The sequence below is a fragment of the Punica granatum genome, chromosome 7 (genome assembly GCF_007655135.1).
Source record: "Punica granatum isolate Tunisia-2019 chromosome 7, ASM765513v2, whole genome shotgun sequence".
Lineage (NCBI taxonomy): Eukaryota > Viridiplantae > Streptophyta > Magnoliopsida > Myrtales > Lythraceae > Punica > Punica granatum.
In genome coordinates, this window is record NC_045133.1 from 27,926,985 (window position 1) to 27,946,340 (window position 19,356).

At 39.7% G+C, this 19,356-nt stretch overlaps 4 protein-coding genes across 12 annotated transcripts; 3 read left to right on the forward strand and 1 right to left on the reverse strand.

The window, feature by feature from the left end:
• The first annotated feature begins 3,908 nt into the window (after positions 1 to 3,908).
• Positions 3,909 to 8,444, forward strand: LOC116214070 (probable E3 ubiquitin-protein ligase ZFP1). Of its 6 annotated transcripts, none has more exons than XM_031549322.1 (7): positions 3,909 to 4,471; positions 4,552 to 4,638; positions 5,910 to 6,747; positions 6,984 to 7,327; positions 7,411 to 7,506; positions 7,600 to 7,764; positions 8,010 to 8,444. In XM_031549322.1, the coding sequence occupies exons 3-7, from the start codon at positions 5,940 to 5,942 to the stop codon at positions 8,154 to 8,156; spliced, it is 1,560 nt and encodes a 519-aa protein (XP_031405182.1). In that variant the 5' UTR covers positions 3,909 to 4,471; positions 4,552 to 4,638; positions 5,910 to 5,939; the 3' UTR covers positions 8,157 to 8,444. The 6 variants fall into 6 exon arrangements, with proteins under 6 accessions (XP_031405182.1, XP_031405186.1, XP_031405187.1 ...); XM_031549326.1 differs by having other exon boundaries at positions 3,909 to 4,466; XM_031549327.1 differs by having other exon boundaries at positions 3,909 to 4,337.
• A 388-nt stretch (positions 8,445 to 8,832) lies between these two features.
• Positions 8,833 to 10,885, reverse strand: LOC116214072 (ras-related protein RABA1f). The gene is made up of 2 exons (XM_031549329.1): positions 10,485 to 10,885; positions 8,833 to 9,582 (listed from the first exon to the last, which is right to left on the reverse strand). The coding sequence occupies exons 1-2, from the start codon at positions 10,706 to 10,708 to the stop codon at positions 9,150 to 9,152; spliced, it is 657 nt and encodes a 218-aa protein (XP_031405189.1). The 5' UTR covers positions 10,709 to 10,885; the 3' UTR covers positions 8,833 to 9,149.
• A 1,209-nt stretch (positions 10,886 to 12,094) lies between these two features.
• On the forward strand, positions 12,095 to 15,090 carry LOC116214071 (homogentisate 1,2-dioxygenase). Its single transcript, XM_031549328.1, has 9 exons — positions 12,095 to 12,382; positions 12,523 to 12,753; positions 12,838 to 12,917; positions 13,176 to 13,343; positions 13,429 to 13,604; positions 13,748 to 13,817; positions 13,915 to 14,069; positions 14,244 to 14,327; positions 14,636 to 15,090. The coding sequence occupies exons 1-9, from the start codon at positions 12,171 to 12,173 to the stop codon at positions 14,861 to 14,863; spliced, it is 1,404 nt and encodes a 467-aa protein (XP_031405188.1). The 5' UTR covers positions 12,095 to 12,170; the 3' UTR covers positions 14,864 to 15,090.
• A 161-nt stretch (positions 15,091 to 15,251) lies between these two features.
• Positions 15,252 to 19,356, forward strand: LOC116214067 (sodium/calcium exchanger NCL2-like). 4 transcript variants are annotated; one of them, XM_031549318.1, is made up of 8 exons: positions 15,252 to 16,176; positions 16,267 to 16,491; positions 16,593 to 16,780; positions 16,902 to 17,047; positions 17,126 to 17,539; positions 17,633 to 17,900; positions 17,985 to 18,284; positions 18,788 to 19,356. In XM_031549318.1, the coding sequence occupies exons 1-8, from the start codon at positions 15,729 to 15,731 to the stop codon at positions 19,034 to 19,036; spliced, it is 2,238 nt and encodes a 745-aa protein (XP_031405178.1). In that variant the 5' UTR covers positions 15,252 to 15,728; the 3' UTR covers positions 19,037 to 19,356. The 4 variants fall into 4 exon arrangements, with proteins under 4 accessions (XP_031405178.1, XP_031405176.1, XP_031405177.1 ...); XM_031549316.1 differs by having other exon boundaries at positions 16,902 to 17,539; XM_031549317.1 differs by having other exon boundaries at positions 16,599 to 16,780; positions 16,902 to 17,539.

Consider the following 19,356-nt stretch of genomic DNA (forward strand, 5'->3'; position numbering starts at 1 on the left):
GGTGAGAGACACGGCGAGGATGAGAAAAATTTTATATGGGGTATAGAGTATAAAAATGACTTAATTTACAAAATATTTTATATATTTTATTAAGTGATGTTTTACTAAATGTATTAAATAGTTTAATCCTTTGTCACTCATATTCCTTTATTTCTTCCATTTCACTTTTCTTATAATTAAATTATAACTAATTTTTAAACATTTATTTTATTAATTTGAAATAAATACATCCAATGCCGAAATTAATTTTTCAGCACTTAATTCAATTCAATTTATTTAGTAAATGCAATTCAAATTGACATAATTGATTAAGTTAAGTAAAAAATTCTATGGGTGATGACTTGATACACTAAGTAGGAAATTTCTACTTTTTCTCTAACTTAATGCTCTCTGCCGATATTTTTCAAATATTTGCATCGGTACCCCTAAAGTTTTTTTACTTTTCAATTTGGTCCACTTTTCGATTTTTCCTTAGAATGTTAGAGAGAGAAAGAGGGTGCGGAAGGGGGAGAATGGCGATCACGAGAAGGGGGTGGTGGCCGGAATCGGGGCCATCACCTCCCCTTTCCCCTTCTCAAGATTTGAGCTTTTTTTTTAATTTTCGATTTTAAATTAATTGGGGTGCAAAAGTTGAAAGAAGGAAAATATTGTGCCCATTATGTAACTAGGATCTAATAATGTAAAATTTTCAGCATTTATTTCACCAAACAAATTTAACTTAATTAAATAAGCACTTATTTCGATCAACACTTAAAAATTTGGCACTTAATTTTCAGCACTTAAAATTAAGCTGAAATAAACACAAGCTAAGAGAATTTAAAAGGGAGTCATTTATTATTTATTTCGGTCCATAATTATTAAGTAATAATATTGTGTCAATCGATAAATACCCATATTCATCAGATTAAAAAAAATCTAAAAATAATGATTTTTTATTGATGAATAAGAAAAATGAAAAAAATTTAATATTTACACAATTTACTCAATAAAAAATTTATAAATATAAATAATAAAAAAATAAGTATACCTCATTATCGAAAAAAATGAGCATACTTATATAAAAAAGAAAGAAAGAAAGAAAAATGAGTATATGGCAATTTAAAAGAAAAGAGCACAGTCTTGATGTAAAATAAACTAAGCATAATGGAAATAAGGTCTTTGTGCTTATTCCTAAAAGGAATTATGAAATAACAGAAACTGTGAAGTTATTTATTCATTATCGTTGTGCCGTAGGAAGAACTTAAGTAATTTAATAATTCACTGCACTCAAAATGAAAAGAAGAGTGGAAAATTAAATCAAGAGTGAATAATTCATGGTACTTCCTTATGCTGAAGGAATACGTTCTCCAAGTTTTTCATTGGTATGTACTTATGCACGTGATTAATTTGTATTATCATATATAATTAAATCACGTACTTATTATACTTATGTACGTGATTAATTTGTATTATCATATGTAAAATAATTCTTCAAATAAATAAGCTTACAGAGTTTAGCAATATTTTTCCACTCATTGATATATTTGTAGACATTATTGTTATTATAAAATTTTACTAAATACTATTAAGAGTTTCAAAAAAAAAAGAGAGGTAAATCATCTCACTTCTTATTTAAATCTTAAACCCTTTCATAACCTACTCTATTATTGAAAGAATTTTTACATCTCAATGTTTCTATTTTATATCTATCACTCTGAGCAGTAAACATATATTTCTCCCTTTTTCCATTTAGAATGCTTTTTAAATTTTCCTTTAGCTTTAGCTATTTGGCTTGTTCTTCCTTAATGAGCTTGATATTGATGCTCTTCATTAGTGGAGCTCAATGTGTCTGTAAAATGTCTAAGCATTTGGATATATCATTCCAACATAAATTTATGAAATTTTTGCACTGATTTTGGGAATGTCTGATTACAATGAGAATATAAGCCATGGAACTTGAATACTTATTGTTATTTTAGACTATTTTATATAAGTATAATGTTATGATAAGTCCATATAATAATTATTATTTTTTTTACAATTTTTGCTAGCGGGCGAAAAGCGGGTATCCAATGGGAACCTGTTAAAATAAGGGAAAGGGTTTAGGAATTTTCTTTGAAAATACTAATGGGTTTGGGAAGGATTTGAAATTGTTTTTTTCTTAATGGGTACAGACATTGGTTTACACTCAAGATTGAACTTAAAGAACACGATGGAACTATCCTTCGGAATACCTTCAGAATGTTGTTCCATGAACCATACCATCGATCATCCTTGCGAATACAGCAGCTAAAAAGATAAAAGGATAGATAGATAGATTGTACACGAAGAGAATGGGATCCTAACTGTACAAGCAAACCCCAAAGCTGGTGAAGGAAGATGCCTTGACGTATCATTAGGGTTCTTCATCCCATTAAGATTTGTCAGATTCAATCTTTTTCTCCTTTGTCATTAAAATGTAGTTTTCATCCTCCAAAACTTTCCTCCTCACTTCATTTCTGTGCACTCTTGATTACGAAGATTGAACTCATTTATCTTATTCTCAATGCCCCTTGCATCGCAAGGATAATGTGCATGCCTGCTTAGCCAGTGCAACTCCTTTGGATCGGACATACGGATGATGTTACATGTGCTACTTTAGGCCGAATACATGGAACCGAACCAATTTGGCACGGAAAATGACCATTTAATCCACAAAGGAGCTTTTTTTTTTTTTTTTTTAATGGCTAGGAGGACCGGGCCCCGTTCGAATAAAGAGCACAAAACATAGCCAGATAGAACATGCTCTTGGCATTTCGTTTCTTTTATCCTTGATTCAATTTGTCTCTTGTGTTGATGTGCAAAACCAAACACTTCTCTAACAGCAATAATTAATTAGGCTCCTCCCCTCCCTATCTAATACATACCTTACCTATTCACCAGGAGGGGGGAAAAAAAACTTACCTAAACAAAAATGAAGAAATTTCGTCATGGTTAACCAATCAACTCTATGATATAGAGCAAGGTGAAAGTCGATAGCTATATTATGGAAAGTATTGTTTATGCAAATCTCCGTAGTGCCAAAACGGATGACAATAATAGAAATAAAGTTTTATTGGAAGATAACTTTAAATTTTGTAGTCCGAGATAAATTTGTATATAAATAGTAAAGGACAAAAGAAAATTTGAACGAGGGAAGATAAATAAACTCTATCATGGAAAATCATTTAGATGTATATAATAATGGAAGGTTGGAGTTAATACTTCAATTAAATCAATTAGAAAAATCAAGTTTGGAGTTAATAATGCAAACCCCTTCGAATTTCCACTAAAAAAGTTCTCTTTATTTTTCTTCCATTGTTGTTAATAATGCAAATATAACAATTTTTTTGAAAGAAAAAGAAGTTTAATAAGAAAAATATGAAAGTGGGAGAGTGTTCGTGGAGTAGTCGGTGGGAAGATTTGAGAGAAAACGTGGATTTAGTGGGCAGGAAACATGGATAAGATAGTAACTGATATTTTAAGTAGAGAAAATTCAGGAATTTTCCCAATAAAAAAAAAGTACATAAGAAGTAAAAAATCCAAAGAGACCGAAAAAAAAAGAGAAAAAGAAACCCTCAATTTCTTCATCAATTTACAAAATAGTAAAGTATGCTCTATTATTCTTCATTTTTGATAAGACATAGAAGAGATCCCATAAGTGCCATAAATAAATTTACCTATCAAAAAGTGCCATATAATTCAATTTTACCATAGTATTAATTTATTCTTCGTGGACAGTAAGTAATAATATTGAGATTAATAAATATAAATATAAATTGCTTGCCTAAAAAGCATAAATTTGCATCAGATTTTCTCCCTATCCCTTTCGTGCCCAAGGAAAGGAAAGTTGCATCTTTTAATCGAGAAAAACAATAATAAGCCTGCCATAAATGCAAATACCCCGACAGAGTCCCATGTTCATCCGGGGCGCCGTGAATGAATAATTTTTATTTTTTTTAAAGGGATTTTTGGAAGGGGAAACGGAGGGTGAGGTGATGTATAGGTTGTGTACTGGTGAAGAAGCTGAAGCTGCCGGAATGGATGAATGAAGGGGGGAAGAGGGAGACGATGATTCCACGGACGGTTAAAGAGGGAAAGCTCTCTCCTCTTTGATGCCCAAAATTAAAAAGACAGAATACAGCATCAGACGCAATTTCTATTTCTATTTCCTATTTCCTCTTCTCTTGCATTATTAGGCTCTCTTCCTCCCCCATTTTAACTCTCTCTCTCTCTCTCTCTCTCTCTCTCTCTCTCTCCCTTTCTTCTCTCTCTGTCCATGGCGTCTACAATTTGCCAAATTGTTCACAACCCAGGAAAACAAACGGAGAGCATGAGAGGTTTCTGATCTCCCCATCTCCGACTGTGTGGTGTTGCTGTTGTTTCCTCTGTCATGCTGAATCAATCGGTTCTGTCTTTCGATTTTGATGGGTTGATGGTGTAAATTTGAGATTTTTAGCATGTTGCTGGTGAGGTAATCGCAATCTCCGATGAACCCATTTCGTGGATTAGGATTGTGATGCTGGGTTTCTTCCTGACTTGGAATTTTTGCAGAAATTCGGGAACTTTGAAGGTCCTGTTCCAGCACTTGGTGGTTGTTCTCTGACTTGATATAGCTCTTAATCGGTTAATGATAACAAGGTACGCATGCTTCATCCTTGTCCAATTATTCCAAAGAGAAGAATCCTTGTGTGGAAATTGGAGAAAACGGATAAAGTTTGGACTCTTGGGCCGAAACATTTTGCGGGTGTGGCTGGAATTGATTGTTCAGCTGGGTTGAAATTCAATATCTTTGTGAAATTGAGCTCCCCCTGAAGAAGGTGGCGCTCCTCCTTGCTTCGATTGTCCTGCAGATGCTGAAGCTTTTGCCTGTTGATGCTCATCGGGGCCTGGAGTTTGTTCAATAAGAGAGTTTGACTGGATGCATTTGTTTCATTGGGTTGCATTTCTACCAAAGTTTCATAGTTCGGATGGATTTGCATGCACGGGAAGATCGGAAAATGTTTTTACTGCGGATTGCATTTGCTATTTGTTCTTCCTTTTTTTTTTTTTTTTTTTTTTTTCCTTTTTTTTCTTTTGGTTTCCTCTTTACACGAGCAAAGTCTTCTCCTCTTGATTTTTGAAGGTTCTGATGTGCTCATGAGTCATGACTTGATGAAGGAATTCTCTTTGCAAAACTCCATCCTTCTGCTTTTTGCTTCAGTATCTTGCTTAGAAGGATTTCTGTTGTTGTTTGTGCAATTCTGATATGAATTAACTTATACTGGAGTTGCTCATAAAATGGCATAATAGTTTCTAACATCGTGGTACTTGATTGTGATTCTGTCATGTGAAATTGCGTCAACAATATGCTGCCCTAGTCCTGGGGAGCATGATTATATCGAGAATTAGAAGTTCTCATGTTTTAGGAGTATTTCAAAATTTAGCAGCTTTATCAGCACTGGTTATAATGGCCTGTGAATGGATATCAGATTAGAAGAGAGAGCAAGATCTATGCAGTTATACTTACACTTTTAGCCACTGCAGAAGCTATGCTTTCTGCATGTGATAGATAGCAAACAGGAACCCCAATATGTTGTCCTTATCTGATGAATACCTGATTATCAGATGTTTGATTTGACCTTTTGACTATGATTCTGATTTACTTTTGTGAGCATGTGATATTTCCTGGAGTGGTTGAGGACTATTTTTGGTTATTGCCAATAGCCTAACCTGTTTCTGGATGGGCATGTGGAATCTTCCAGTCTCTGACATATGTTATCAGTAGCAGTTTTTGATCAATTAGACCATTGATGAGTGTTTACAATATCTATCACTTAGATGTCAATTTATTGCAATTATTTTTTGTCCTCCAATATATAGCTAATTTTGATATTATTTTGTGGCTTCCATCTTTGACTGTCCAAAAGAAGGAACATTGGCGGATCTAGATATTATTCAGTATGGACCAAAGGAATATGCCTTTTAACAGGCAATGTATCGATGAAATGGAAATAGATGGCCCGAGCTATGTCCCTCAAGAACCTCGTGTCTTGTTTGGGTCCACAACAAATGTTCATCACCCCAACGTACCATTTGGGAATGCCAGTAGCAGCGTTGATCTTCATCACTTACCTGACCATTATGACAATCCTGTGCCTTATGGGATGAACCATTACAACACTTTTCACCCTCCTGCAAATTTTGATTTGGGCGCTTCTTCTGTTCCTAGGATGCCCCCTGTTCCCGTAAATTATGGTTCCAGTTCTCAAATCTCTTCATATGGGAACTATTTAGTACATGGAGGAACATATCAGGATTATGGAAGGAACCACTTTATGGATGGTGTTGGATGCTCTTACAAGAGGAAGACTGTTGAGAGCTTGCCCGAGAATAATTATCCTTACTCTAGTGCCTCTACAAGCACCAGCTCATCTGTCATGGGTCCCATGGAGACAAGACATCCAAGTGAAGTGGGGTTGAGGGATGCTGTCACATCTTACACGCTTCCTCGTTATGGGGAGGGTGAACGTTCCATTGCTTTGGAGGAGAGTTCCAGTAGAAGTGTGAGAAATAGATCGGCTGTTTCTGGCATAAATTCTGCTCATACACATAATTATGGTAATCCGTTATCCCAGGGAACTTATAGTAGTGGCCAGTCTTTTCAGCAAGGGGGTCCATTTTGGCTTGACCAACCATCAAGCAGTAATTCTATTGAGGGAGGTGCCCTAGGTTGGAGTCCTCCTCCACTGGTTATGCCCTTCATGAATGGTAAGTGCTTTCAAATTCATCTCGAACTCTCCATCTTATCACATTTGTCTCATTTGAGTGAGAGTGGACAATTCCTAGTAAACTTGTGTAGATTGAGGTGTATTTTACTTCCATTAGTTTTTGTGTTCATCTTGTGGTCAAAGGACATAAGTAAAAATAATAGTTTATTGTCAATATTTTCTTTTAATTTAGCCATGCAAGATAAATCATGTAGGCTCCTCTTTTCTCTCTTTCAGCAAGCAATGTCAATGGAGTTCCCATGGAAGTTGGGAACCAGGGTGTTCAGGGACCTCTCGAGGCTAATGGGAGTAGAAGTTCGACCAATTTCCTCCATTTCCCTTACTTCAACCCTCAGCATTACAATCTTCCTTATCCCTCACATCCTGTACATGGGATCAGGGGGGGGAATGGTAATCTGGCATTCCACCCACAAGCTCCGGTATCATTTCACAGAGCTCCATCTCGCAGTGTCTCTCATCCAGGCCCATTTGAGCCAACTAGGATGCAGTGGCCTTACAGTGCTGGCATAGTTCCTGAGAGGCACCACAACGGACCCCACTTTAGAGTTTCGGCTGTTGATGTAAAAATCTTCTGATCTACAATTGCATTTAATTTGCAGTTCTTATATCTTTCTCATGTTCATATCATTTGTTCTTTTTTCAGGAACATGCAATAATAGATTATGGTGAGGCTTATGGTGTAGGGAACTACGATCATCATAGGGATTTGCGTTTGGATATAGAGGATATGTCCTACGAGGTAAGTCCTAGAAGCTATGGATCTGAGGCAGATATGACTTCATCTTTCCTCATGCAAATTTGTTTTGCATGAAACATTGGAATTTTACTGCAGGAACTCCTTGCTCTTGGAGAGTTGATCGGTAGTGTAAATACTGGGCTACCCGAAGAAACAATCACAAGTCAGCTGAAGACGAGAACTTGGGCTTCTATGGTATCTATCAACTTGGAAGAATTGCCGTGTGAGGATCAGGAAGCAGCTTCTTGCATCATATGCCAGGTAAACAACTTTCTGTTTCTCTTAACTCAGCCTGGCTGTGCGTTTTGCATTTCTTGAAAAATTCGGGAAGTAATAAATTTGTAAGAAATCATGGATCCCATATCAGAAGCTGTGTAATGGTTTAAGAGAGAGGATCATACCGCCTTCTCAAGCAAGAGTTCTTGTTTTCCTTGGTTTTGCATGAAATATCAATCTTGTTGGATGGCAATGCTCAATAGTAACTTTTTCGTTTTTTATGTTCATAGGATGCCTATGAGGACCGAGACAAGATAGGAACGCTCGACTGCGGGCATGAGTACCATGCCGATTGCTTGAAGAAGTGGCTTTTGGTGAAGAATGTTTGCCCGATTTGCAAATCTGAAGCCTTGCCGGGAAACTGGAAGGATCTATAATGCAAGACTTCCAACATTAAGTCTCCTCCCCACCAAAAGAACTCTCTTTTTCTTTCTCCCTCTCCTTTTGTGCTTAATGGGAGGAGAAGATAAAACTATACTCTGTTTCTGGGATTGTAATGTAAAAAATTCTGTACTTGTAGATATACATAATCTGCTAACTATTCATTTGTTGGCTTCCATAAGCTTGGAACCAATTTGCCATGTCCAATGGCTGACTTTGTACAGACGGCTTTTATAATGTCTGTTAGTCATGTTGATCAACCTGGGATTTATCTTTCATTTTCATTATTTGGTATCATGCTTCATGAGTATGTGATATTGACTGACGTGACAGAATTATTGCAGGATTTTATATGTGCATAAGCTATTCTTAGTTTGCTCTTGAAGAATCGCAACGGGAATCCGGTTGGAATATGCAGGTTCTCAATGGGGAAAGCTCAATTCACATACCGGGTCTTTTACCGTCATTATCTGTCTACGAAGTCCATTGATTTACTTTGCCGGGCATCCAGCTTTCGTTTTACAGGAAATTAGTGTGGGTGCAGCTCATACCTCAACCCGATTATTCCATGGGCACAAACCTGGGATAGATCAGGATCCAAGCTGTTCTATAGTTTAAACCTCAGATTGAATTAATAGACGCATTATGTTCCCATCACCCAACATTGATCACAGACCTCAAGGATTCAATCAAATACAAGCTTCTGAATTCGTCCCGAGACATAATTTCCTCATTTGGATCAACCCAATACAACAGAGAATAGTGCAGCAAAGCAATGAAATGATACAGGCCAGAAGTCGCAAATTAAATACCATGGAAACGAAACCAGAGGCCAAAATCCTAAAAAACAGCCGAGTTGCCATCTAGAGTTGAAACATAGTCCACCTATGAAAGATTATGATTATCCTGAACAGATGTAAAAAGCACTGGATTTTCATTTCCACATAAAACCGTGGAAATTTTCTTCTTTGTAGATGAGATGGGATCTCTCAAGCCGAACAGCAACTGGCTTTCTTCACAGCTGAGACATCATCCTTTGATCCGACATTAATGGTCTGTCCCTTGGGGACTGCAGCGGCATCATCAGCTGCATCGAGAGCTTTTCGACTGACGACACGGTATATCTGGGTGAGAACTTCAGTGAACGCGTTCTCAACATTCATCGATTCGAGAGCAGAGGTTTCCATGAAGAAGGTGCTCTCTCTCTCAGCAAAGGCTGTGGCGTCCTCGGTCGAGACTGCACGAAGGTGTCTGAGATCAGCCTTGTTTCCAACAAGCATTATCACGATATTGGAGTCGGTGTGATCACGGAGCTCCTTCAACCATCTCTCAACATTCTCGAATGTGACATGTCGGGTCACGTCATAGACAAGCAAGGCACCGACTGCTCCTCGGTAGTATGCACTAGTGATTGCTCGGTATCTTCATCAAAGGAAGAGAAAGATGAGTGTGTACAGATATGCGTATAAGATGGAAACTTGAGCTTCAGATAATTCCATCAATAGAAGAGGCAAACATCAGAAGTACACAGCTTTGTCTTGTGCAGCCAGACTTATTCAAGTTTTGTAAGTATTACGAATTTCAGAATTACAGAACATCAATACAAATAAATCATCCAGATCAATGTTGATCCTCAAATAACTTGGAAAGCATTCCTTATCTAGTGTATCTCAGTTAACCAAAAAAAAATATCAGGGTCAAACTGACAGTAACTTCACCCCAGCTCAACCCCATTTGTTCATTTCAAACCAGCAATCCGGTGAATGTACGATTTGCAAACCGCAAATTTCTATTCTGGCGAAACAAGCCAAATGTCCAACTCTACTATGAGATCCATGTCATTGGCCAGAAAAAGTGAAGAACAGGTGCGCAGGAAGCATCAAAACTTACCGAGCATAACCTCAAATAGTTCAATCATCAGAGACAATCTTGTCTTGGCAATTCAACTTAATCTATAACATTTCTCTCTCATCTCCACTCCAATAGATTGACATTCAAATAAAGCTACACCGAATTAAAGCGTCTCTCAGCGTCAATGATTACGACATTGGAGCTCAAACACCCAGATCGCTATAAGAGAAACTCCGGGAAAGGGTAAAGAATCAATTTTCATCCACATTCAATCAGAGAAAGCATCAAAATCTCCGTAGATCTCAGAATTCAAGTCATCTAGAATAAAGCAGAATTCCACATCCGCAAGCAGACAATTTACTTGAATCTCGCATTTATGGACGCAAAGCGAACGACACAATAAAACGAAATGCGCAGAGACCAGAAGAAGAAGATGGACAAAGCAGAATCGAGGAGGAGGGGAATGCAAAAACCTCTCTTGACCGGCGGTGTCCCAAATCTGAGCCTTGACGACCTTATCATCGACGCGGATGCTCCTGGTGGCGAATTCGACCCCGATTGTGGATTTGGACTCCAAGCTGAACTCGTTCCTCGTGAACCTCGAGAGCAGGTTCGATTTGCCGACGCCGGAGTCGCCTATGAGCACGACTTTGAAGAGATAATCGTAATCATCGTCCGCTCTGTACCCGCCCGCCATTGAACTAGATCTTTCCTCAGCTCCCACGAGCTCAGCTTTCAACCTCAAGTCTGGGTTTTTGGGAGCAAGCGAGAGAGAGAGAGAGAGAAGAAGAAGAAGAAGAAGCTGTCAGATTTCGGCTTCGATTTGATCAGCTCCTCGGAGACGACCGGAGAGCGCCCAAGTAAACCCCCTGTTTGTTTGATTGCTTCCCTCCGCGAAATGTCAGCCTTGAGATTATGGGCCTTAAGTTTGGGCTTCGAATGGTCAATTTGGGCTTTGACGGTGGCGAGGAAAAACCCATATATAAATAATAAACGAAAGATAATCTAATTGTTAGACCAATTTTTACACCTATAATTAATAATAATAATACTGGAGACGACATAGTGAGAGAGAAGACAGCGATTCATAGAAACCGTAAAGGCCTGTTTGGACTCTATTCTAACTTTATATGTATAAATATTTAATTGAATTGTAATGATTGTGTTATTAAATTATAAGAAAAAGTGTAAAAAAGTAATGAATAATTTAGTAAATTTAGTATTAAATATTGAATTGAAAGGTTAAAAAAATTGAAGGAAAATAATAAAAAATAATAATTGTGTTGTTGAAGATAAATAGAGTTAAATAAAATAAATTTAAAAATAAACTCTAAAATCAAATAAGGTGTAAATTTACCAGACCCTTTCCCCTTCGACCTCTACCTTCCACAGGCGTGCCCCTCACGCCGTGGCGAAAGCTTCCTCGCTCCCTCCCAAGCTCCCATCTTCCTCTTCCTCTTCCTCGAGCAAGTAGATCTCTAGTGCAGTCTCCGCATCATCTGATCTCTTCCCGTCCTTTCAACGCCTCCCTGAATATAATGGACTCCATGGGTAGATATTGACTCTTGTCTTTGAGGAGTGGTCTGACAGATCGGAGTGGAGTTCCGATTATGGTAATTTTGTGGGTTAAAAAAAAAAGCTTTTTTTTTCTATCATTATATTAATTAACTGGGCTTGTGCCTTCTTAAGTAGTTTTCTTTAAGTATATCACTAACTTCTTAAATAGTTTTCCTAAGATATCCCCCTGGAGTTTGGAGGAATTTTCCATTCCATTTGGATCAATTTTTGTGAACGAATTTATGTCGATCGGCACATGCAATATAGTTTTAACAAACACAATTTACTGTATGCTCTTACCAACAAATAATTTAATGTATTCACCAAAAAAAAAATTTAATGTATTTTGTCAGGGACAAAACGCTGAATGAAAATGATAAAAAGAAAGTGGGGAAAAAAAAAAAAGGTTGATCAAGAAAATATTATAAAGATGACTGACGGCATGGATGGAATCAAAAGGCGGCAGCGATTGGATAACCACGTCACTATGGGCCACATTCTTACCCTTTAATATACGGGGGAGAGCCCCATTTCTTGCTTCTCCGCCTGTCTTCGAGTTCAAGTTGCTTGCTTTACTCAACTTAATAGGATAGTATAGAGCTATGGCAGAAAAGGACAGAAATCAGATCCCCACCGCCGATTTCACCTCCGACGAGGCCTACCTCTCCGGATTCGCCAACAGCTTCTCGTCGGAGGCGATCGCCGGAGCTCTCCCCGGTGGCCAGAACAGCCCCCTCCTCTGTCCCTACGGCCTCTACGCCGAGCAGATTTCCGGCACCTCCTTCACCTCCCCCCGGAAGCTCAACCAGCGCACGTAAGCTCAATTACCTCCTTCACTTCGTCTGCTCATCATGCCCTCCAGTGGCCATCGCAATTAGTGTTACGTACTTCTAGATGACGGCTAGTCCTTGACTTTTGTATGTATCTTTGTATGTATGTATGATCGGTCTGCAGCTGGTTTTATCGGATCAAACCTTCCGTTACTCATGAGCCGTTCAAGCCTCGAGTTCCGGCTGACTGTAAGCTGTTGAGCGAGTTCAATCAGTCCAAAAGCTCTGCTACTCCGACTCAGCTGCGGTGGAAGCCGGTGGATGTTCCCGATTCACCTACCGATTTCGTTGATGGCTTATTCACCATCTGTGGAGCTGGAAGTTCGTATCTCCGGCATGGTTTCGCTATTCACATGTAATCTGCGCTCCGTTGCCAGTTCACCGAATTCGTCTCTTCTATCAACTTCTTCAAACTCAAATTTTTTTTTTTCCGGGTCAGGTATGCCGCCAATAAATCAATGGAGGATTGCGCATTCTGTAACGCTGACGGAGACTTTCTTGTTGTTCCACAGAAAGGAAGTAAGTTGCAGCCACAATCCTTGGTCCCTCTGTTTCAGCTGCTGATACACTGTGACATGGATGGACCGATCAGTCGAACTAAACTTGCCGTGTAATTCAACATTGTGAACAGATGAACAGAATTAGAAATATGTTGGACTTCATTTTATGAAGTACCATTCCTTTTCTATCATGTGCGGCCCTGCCTGTTATATCAATTGCTGTTGCTACTTCTGTTTATGGTTGTTGGAAGTTTTACGCTCTAAATCTGTTGCACAGGGTTGTGGATTACTACGGAATGTGGAAGACTACAAGTGTCTCCGGGTGAAGTTGTTGTATTGCCTCAAGGATTTCGCTTCTCCGTGGACCTTCCGGATGGCCCATCACGTGGTTATGTCGCTGAGATTTTCGGTACCCATTTTCAGCTTCCCGATCTGGGTCCCATAGGTAATCAACCTTGCATTATATTAATCGAAAGACTTGACTGCAGAGATGAAACCGTCATAAAGTGTATACTTTTGGTCTTCTCCAGGTGCTAATGGTCTTGCTGCGCCAAGGGATTTTCTGGTTCCTGGCGCCTGGTTCGAAGAGGGGCACTGTCCAGAGTACACTATAATACAAAAGTTTGGCGGGGAGCTATTTACGGCCAAGCAAGACTTCTCTCCTTTCAATGTTGTTGCTTGGCATGGAAATTATGTTCCATATAAGGTTGGCTCTGCAAACAGTTTGATCAAAATAGACTGATTTTCCTCTTTCTTCCTTTAGTTATTAGTGTACATTTGAGGTTGCATTTCGATTCAACGCATGAATATGATAAGTGGCTGATTCCAATCCTCTCTGTTTGTCTGCAGTATGATCTGAGCAAGTTCTGTCCCTACAACACTGTCTTGTTCGACCACAGTGATCCGTCCATCAATACTGGTATATACTTCTTATGGGTTGAGCTCGTATGGACTTGAGATGCGTCTGGCGTGTTTGTGTCAACTGTTTGATTCTCTCCATGCAATATATTGTGCAGTATTGACCGCCCCAACTGAGAAACCTGGTGTTGCTTTGCTTGATTTTGTCATCTTCCCTCCGAGATGGTTGGTTGCTGAGCATACATTCCGTCCCCCATATTACCATCGCAACTGTATGAGTGAATTTATGGGCCTGATTCATGGTGGATATGAGGTAAATAATATTCATATAAGCTTCATTTATAAATTGTACTCCTTCCTAAGAGCTGTTACAAAAGCAACCTTGCTGAGATGGCTAGTCTTTTCTTAACTTTCTAGTCTTTGTAAAGGTACCAATTTGATATGCTTCGCTGTGGTTGATCTATCTAACTGCAATGTCCTGTTTCAGGCAAAGGCTGATGGGTTTCTCCCAGGCGGTGCAAGCCTTCACATCTGCATGACTCCCCATGGTCCCGATACTAAAACATATGAGGTACAAATCTTGCAAATACAAGAATCTTAGAATCATCATTGACGAGTGATAGATGGAGGTGTAGCTATCCCCTACTCGAGATGATATCTTTTTTCTCAGACGTTGGTTGGAGAGGTTTGATGATAGTCACTTCTACATAAGATGAAAAATACACTGTTGAAGTCCATCTGATATCCTTCATGACTTCAATACATCTATTATATATTCTATCGCATCGTTTAATATCTTGTATTCGGGGGGTGGGGAGCCTCATTCCTCAAAACTTTTAACTGCTATGGGCACCTAACACATCACCTCTTGTTCCACAGGCAACAATTGCTCAGGGAAACGAAGCAGGACCGCACAAACTAACTGATACAATGGCCTTCATGTTTGAGTCATGCCTAATCCCGCGAGTCTGCCCTTGGGCTCTTGATTCCCCTGCCATCGATCCTGATTACTACAAGTGCTGGATCGGTCTCAAGTCCCACTTTTCACCAGAAGGAACCAAGGACCCGATTGAGGCTAGAGAAAACGGGCCTAAGGATTCTCGGTAATGGGTGGAAGTGCGAAGAGAAAATGGAACGAAGGTAGATAGTCTAACATGCATATAAATATATCAATGAACATGAAAGTTGAATGTGAGTTGAAAAGTGATCTATATAAGATGAGTTGGGCCTGTATATATGGTACATGTATAACCTGCCTTCAAAGAACTTTATCTGTATCCAAGTTGAATCTGCACTAGTCTATATGGCTCTCTTCATTGTCGTATAGTTATACATATCGGGATTTTTTTTACGGTTTTCCCAGGACCATCCATCCTTAGGGAACACCTTTGGACTCTTTTTAGATCCAACGATCTCAGTGTAGGAGCGAAATTCTCGGAGGGCAGTAGAATTTCTGGTGCATATGAATCTAATTCAACTATACAATTCTCCGATTGAGTCTCTTGGTATATCCAAGTCCAATAAATCTAAGCTCATGGAAAGGACGAGGAAATGTTTTGATTCCTACCGAACACTTGAATATGAACGACATAGACAGCTAGATATGGTGGATAAAATGCTATCCAAAATTTATATAATGTGTTTTCCCACAAGCAACCTACTTTTTTTTCCCCCCCTTCTAAATGCGACATAATTCAATTAAATGCAACTCTATATGATACTAAACCCACCAAAGAAATATATATATTTTTTTGGTTGAAAAACAAAGAAATTAATTTCTTGACTAAACTAATCTTTGTTTTTGCTTGAATTTTGACTTCATTAATCTCATATGCAGAACTCATTATCACTAATATTCTAACCCACGCCAGTGGCCTGAACTGACCACCTGGCAATTTGAAACACGTAAGTCTTATATGATCTCCTCATAATTGTCCATTAACATAAGCAACCTCTAACCAGGGGGGCTGAGATGAAGATGAAGAGCATCCATGGAGTTTCCGGCTCAATTCTCGTAGTCTCTGCTTTGTTACTATTGACTGTCAATGCTCGCCCAGTACGGCATGGCTGTTCTAATAATCACCTCGTGCGGGATGGTATTGAGAAAGCTGATCTCCTATGCCTTAACCAATCTTCTGATTCGCTGCTCACTCTACGACGGACAGAAACCAAAGGTGCCAATGCTAGTAACGAGTCTAACGACGGTTCGGTGTGTGAGCAGATGTATGGATTCCTGCCTTGCTCAAACAGCATGTGGGGTCACCTTTTTCTGATAGTGGTTTATGAGTACCTGCTGTTCCATGGGGAGTCATATGTTGCCTCAGGAAGTGAGCAGATATTTAAGCTGCTTGGCCCCGGTATTTTCGGTGCCAGTGCGTTCCATGTCCTCGGTGCTCTTCCAGAGTCCTTGATCCTCATAGGTAACATTTTCAATGCTTGATTCATTCATAAGTGTCATCTTTTCCTACTGCTGTTTCCTTCTCTGGTTCTCAATGCCTCAATAAATACAGCTTCCGGGCTTCTGAACAGTGAAGAAACAGCTCAAGAGTACGTAGTTACGGGAGTAGGCTTATTGGCGGGATCATCCATTTTGCTGTTAACGTTGCTTTGGGGAACCTGTATTGTCCTTGGCAGCAGAGACTTCTCCAGCGGGATGGAATCAGGGCCTCACATGTCTCCCCGAGCTTCAAATTCTGTAGAACTATGGATCAAAAAGCTATGGACGTTATTGACAGGTAATATACAGTAATGCACCTCACCTTCATCTAGTTTTTGATCCATTGGAACCAATCATTCCAATTGATCATTATCAAATACTTTGATTGCCTGTCTATAGTTACAGGTTCAGGAGTAACAACTGATCTGGAGACTAGCTACACCGCTAGGATCATGGCATTCTCTGTGATCCCGTTCGCAATTATCCAACTCGAGAAAGTGTTCCCAGTACCTTCTGAACAACGAGCTGTGATTCTCTCCACTCTCATTATTTCAGTTGTCTTGCTCATCCTGTATTTCATTTATCAGGTGTGTTTAGTCAAATTCCGAGCAAGAATGAATCAGTTTTAAAAATTTGTAAGTCCTGATTGAGATGTTTCTTTTGAATGAGCGAGAATAATCCATATAAATTTCATCACCAATGTTGCAGATGTTTGAGCCTTGGATTCAGAAGAGAAGTCTGGAGTACGTGAAACATGAGCAACTCATACTGAGGATCTTACAGCATGTCCAAAAACGCACCTTAGAGAGACTCCTCGCAGATGACGGTTCGCCAAACACTGATGCTATAAGGAGGTGCAATCTTCATGTAACAAACTTGATCACTTTCGGAATTGATATTCTAATGATGAGTTGTAGTTGTTTCATTTGCAGGCTATTCGAAGAGATAGACCAGGACAAGGATGACCGGATTTCGAAGTCTGAGCTGAAGGAGCTGCTGCTTGAGATAAAGTTCAAGCACATTCACATGAACAGGGACAGGGCAGTAGAAGAAGTCATTAGAGAAATTGACCTCGATGGTGATCAGATGATAGGTAAAGAGGAGTTCGTGATAGGATTCACTAAATGGCTCGAGCAGGCAAAGACCGCAATGGATAGGGAACTGTACTCGAAGCAATCATTCCGGGACTTGTACCGGGTATTTCAGCCTTTTATTCAGAAGAAGAAAGAAGAACGCGAACTAAAGAAGCATCTTGTATCGGACATGTTAACGCATATGGAGAGCCAAAGTTCAGTTGGGACCCTTCTAGCAGAGGATGGCACGCCCGATTTACCAGCTATTAAAAGGTAATAGTTCTCAATCATGACTTTCAAGCAACTATGTTTTGTAGTTTTCATTTTGTGCTTGTTCTCAAGACTGCTGTTCTTTGAGCTGTCTAGACTGTTTGAAGAGATGGATCGTGATGGAGACAACTGCATCTCACAGGCTGAACTAAAGGATATAATGGTCAATGTTAAGTTCGGGAAAGTTCCTATTGAAGTAGACGAAGCTGTTGCTAAGACTATTGAGATGTTCGATACAAGTGGGGATCGTGTGATCGACGAGGAAGAGTTTGTCACTGGATTGGCCAGGTGGTTCGACACTAGTGGAACCAACAAGGAAATTCAAACTCCAGAGTCACGCGAAACCCACGATGAATTCTACCAAGTGAGCGAATTAACTCTTGTTTGAACCTCTCCGAATGACATTGCCAACTGTGAATCAGTTGACATGCATTGTTTAATTATGCAGAAAGCTTGGGAGGAGACTGACAAGCTGGTGGAACTTGACAAGAAAGAGAGCAGAGATGCTAAGCTATGGTGGATATGGGCAAAGTCGATTGCTCTGCTGCTGCTTGGAATCACGATATTGGCCATTCTAGCAGAACCTTTAATACATAGCGTGCAGCACTTCTCAACGTCCGTGAGCACTCCTTCTTTCTTCATCTCATTCATTCTGGTCCCATGGGCGACAAATGCTAGAGGAGCAGCTGCTGCCATGAAAGCTGCACGGAGAAAGAAGCCGAGGACTACTTCCCTCACATTCTCTGAGGTTCATTTCATTCACTAGCCTTTGTTTCTGATTCTAGAATAAAGAGTTAGTCAATATACGCAAGCTACTTTAATTAATTCGGAACGAAGGAGACTCGTCTCCAGGCCATATATATAGCATGTATTTATCCAGAAAAACAATATGTATGAATGTTTAATATCATTGCATATGTGGAGCAAAACATGAATTTCGTCTGCAATATTAAGGCAAACTCTGAAAGATTATCGATTCCCTTGCCATAGAAATGTTATGCCCCATGCCCGAGCAGGAGCATGCTCGCTCTTTAGGAGAGAGGGGCCTATGGCGTATACTGCATGAACGTGACCGGCATATGCAGAGCAGTACTTTGTCATCCCAAATGCCAGTTCAACTACGACCAGAGGCATTTCGGATGAGCATATGTTCCAAATCCCGGATACCAGAAATTCTGCAGACTTTTCGGCGTATGAAATGGATTGTGCTCGATATATATACTGTACCTGAGGGAGTTCTCTTGTGTGCAGATATATGGAGGAGTGTTCATGAGCAATGTCTCTGGGCTGTGTGTCCTGCTGTGCCTTATATATGCCCGGGGCTTGACCTGGAATTTCTCGGCTGAGTTTCTTGTGGTCCTAATAGTCTGTGCTGCCATCGGCATAATCGCAAGCTTCCGGTCCACCTTCCCTCTATGGACAGCCGGTTTGGCGTACTTGTTGTATCCTCTGTCCCTCCTCACTGTCTATGTTCTTGAGGACCATTTCAATTATTCCTAGATTTTTCATAAATATTGAAAAAGATAAAGAGAAAAGGAAGAACTATGTGACGTTGGTAGGTGGGTAGGTTGGGGGGTGGTTTGGGTTGATGTTTTTATTGTCTGTTTTTCTGAAGATGTAAAGTATTTTTCCAATTAATTTTATGATTTTTCTTTTTTGATAAGTTAATTCTCGTAATATATGGGGGCTCGGGGACACGTACCAATGTGAGCCCGACAAGAGCATGGGTCTGGCTGGTCAGGGACTTTCCGAGCATCAAGAAGGTCAGGCTCAGCGGGCAGGCAGCCCGGCATTCTTTGCCCTCGCGGTTATGCTTTGTA

What these genes read in the sequence shown, in the direction of transcription:
- LOC116214067 (XM_031549316.1), top strand. Translation starts at nt 15,729, where the DNA reads ATGAAGATGAAGAGCATCCATGGAGTTTCCGGCTCAATTCTCGTAGTC. An exon ending in TCCTGTATTTCATTTATCAG is followed by an intron (nt 16,781 to 16,901) that starts GTGTGTTTAGTC and finishes CCAATGTTGCAG; the next exon opens with ATGTTTGAGCCTTGGATTCA. An exon ending in CCCACGATGAATTCTACCAA is followed by an intron (nt 17,901 to 17,984) that starts GTGAGCGAATTA and finishes TTAATTATGCAG; the next exon opens with AAAGCTTGGGAGGAGACTGA.
- LOC116214071 (XM_031549328.1), top strand. Translation starts at nt 12,171, where the DNA reads ATGGCAGAAAAGGACAGAAATCAGATCCCCACCGCCGATTTCACCTCC. An exon ending in TCCCGATCTGGGTCCCATAG is followed by an intron (nt 13,344 to 13,428) that starts GTAATCAACCTT and finishes GGTCTTCTCCAG; the next exon opens with GTGCTAATGGTCTTGCTGCG. An exon ending in TGATTCATGGTGGATATGAG is followed by an intron (nt 14,070 to 14,243) that starts GTAAATAATATT and finishes GTCCTGTTTCAG; the next exon opens with GCAAAGGCTGATGGGTTTCT.
- LOC116214072 (XM_031549329.1), bottom strand. Translation starts at nt 10,708, where the DNA reads ATGGCGGGCGGGTACAGAGCGGACGATGATTACGATTATCTCTTCAAA. An exon ending in GACACCGCCGGTCAAGAGAG is followed by an intron (nt 9,583 to 10,484) that starts GTTTTTGCATTC and finishes CCTTTGATGAAG; the next exon opens with ATACCGAGCAATCACTAGTG.
- LOC116214070 (XM_031549322.1), top strand. Translation starts at nt 5,940, where the DNA reads ATGGACCAAAGGAATATGCCTTTTAACAGGCAATGTATCGATGAAATG. An exon ending in GGTTATGCCCTTCATGAATG is followed by an intron (nt 6,748 to 6,983) that starts GTAAGTGCTTTC and finishes TCTCTCTTTCAG; the next exon opens with CAAGCAATGTCAATGGAGTT. An exon ending in CTTCTTGCATCATATGCCAG is followed by an intron (nt 7,765 to 8,009) that starts GTAAACAACTTT and finishes TTATGTTCATAG; the next exon opens with GATGCCTATGAGGACCGAGA.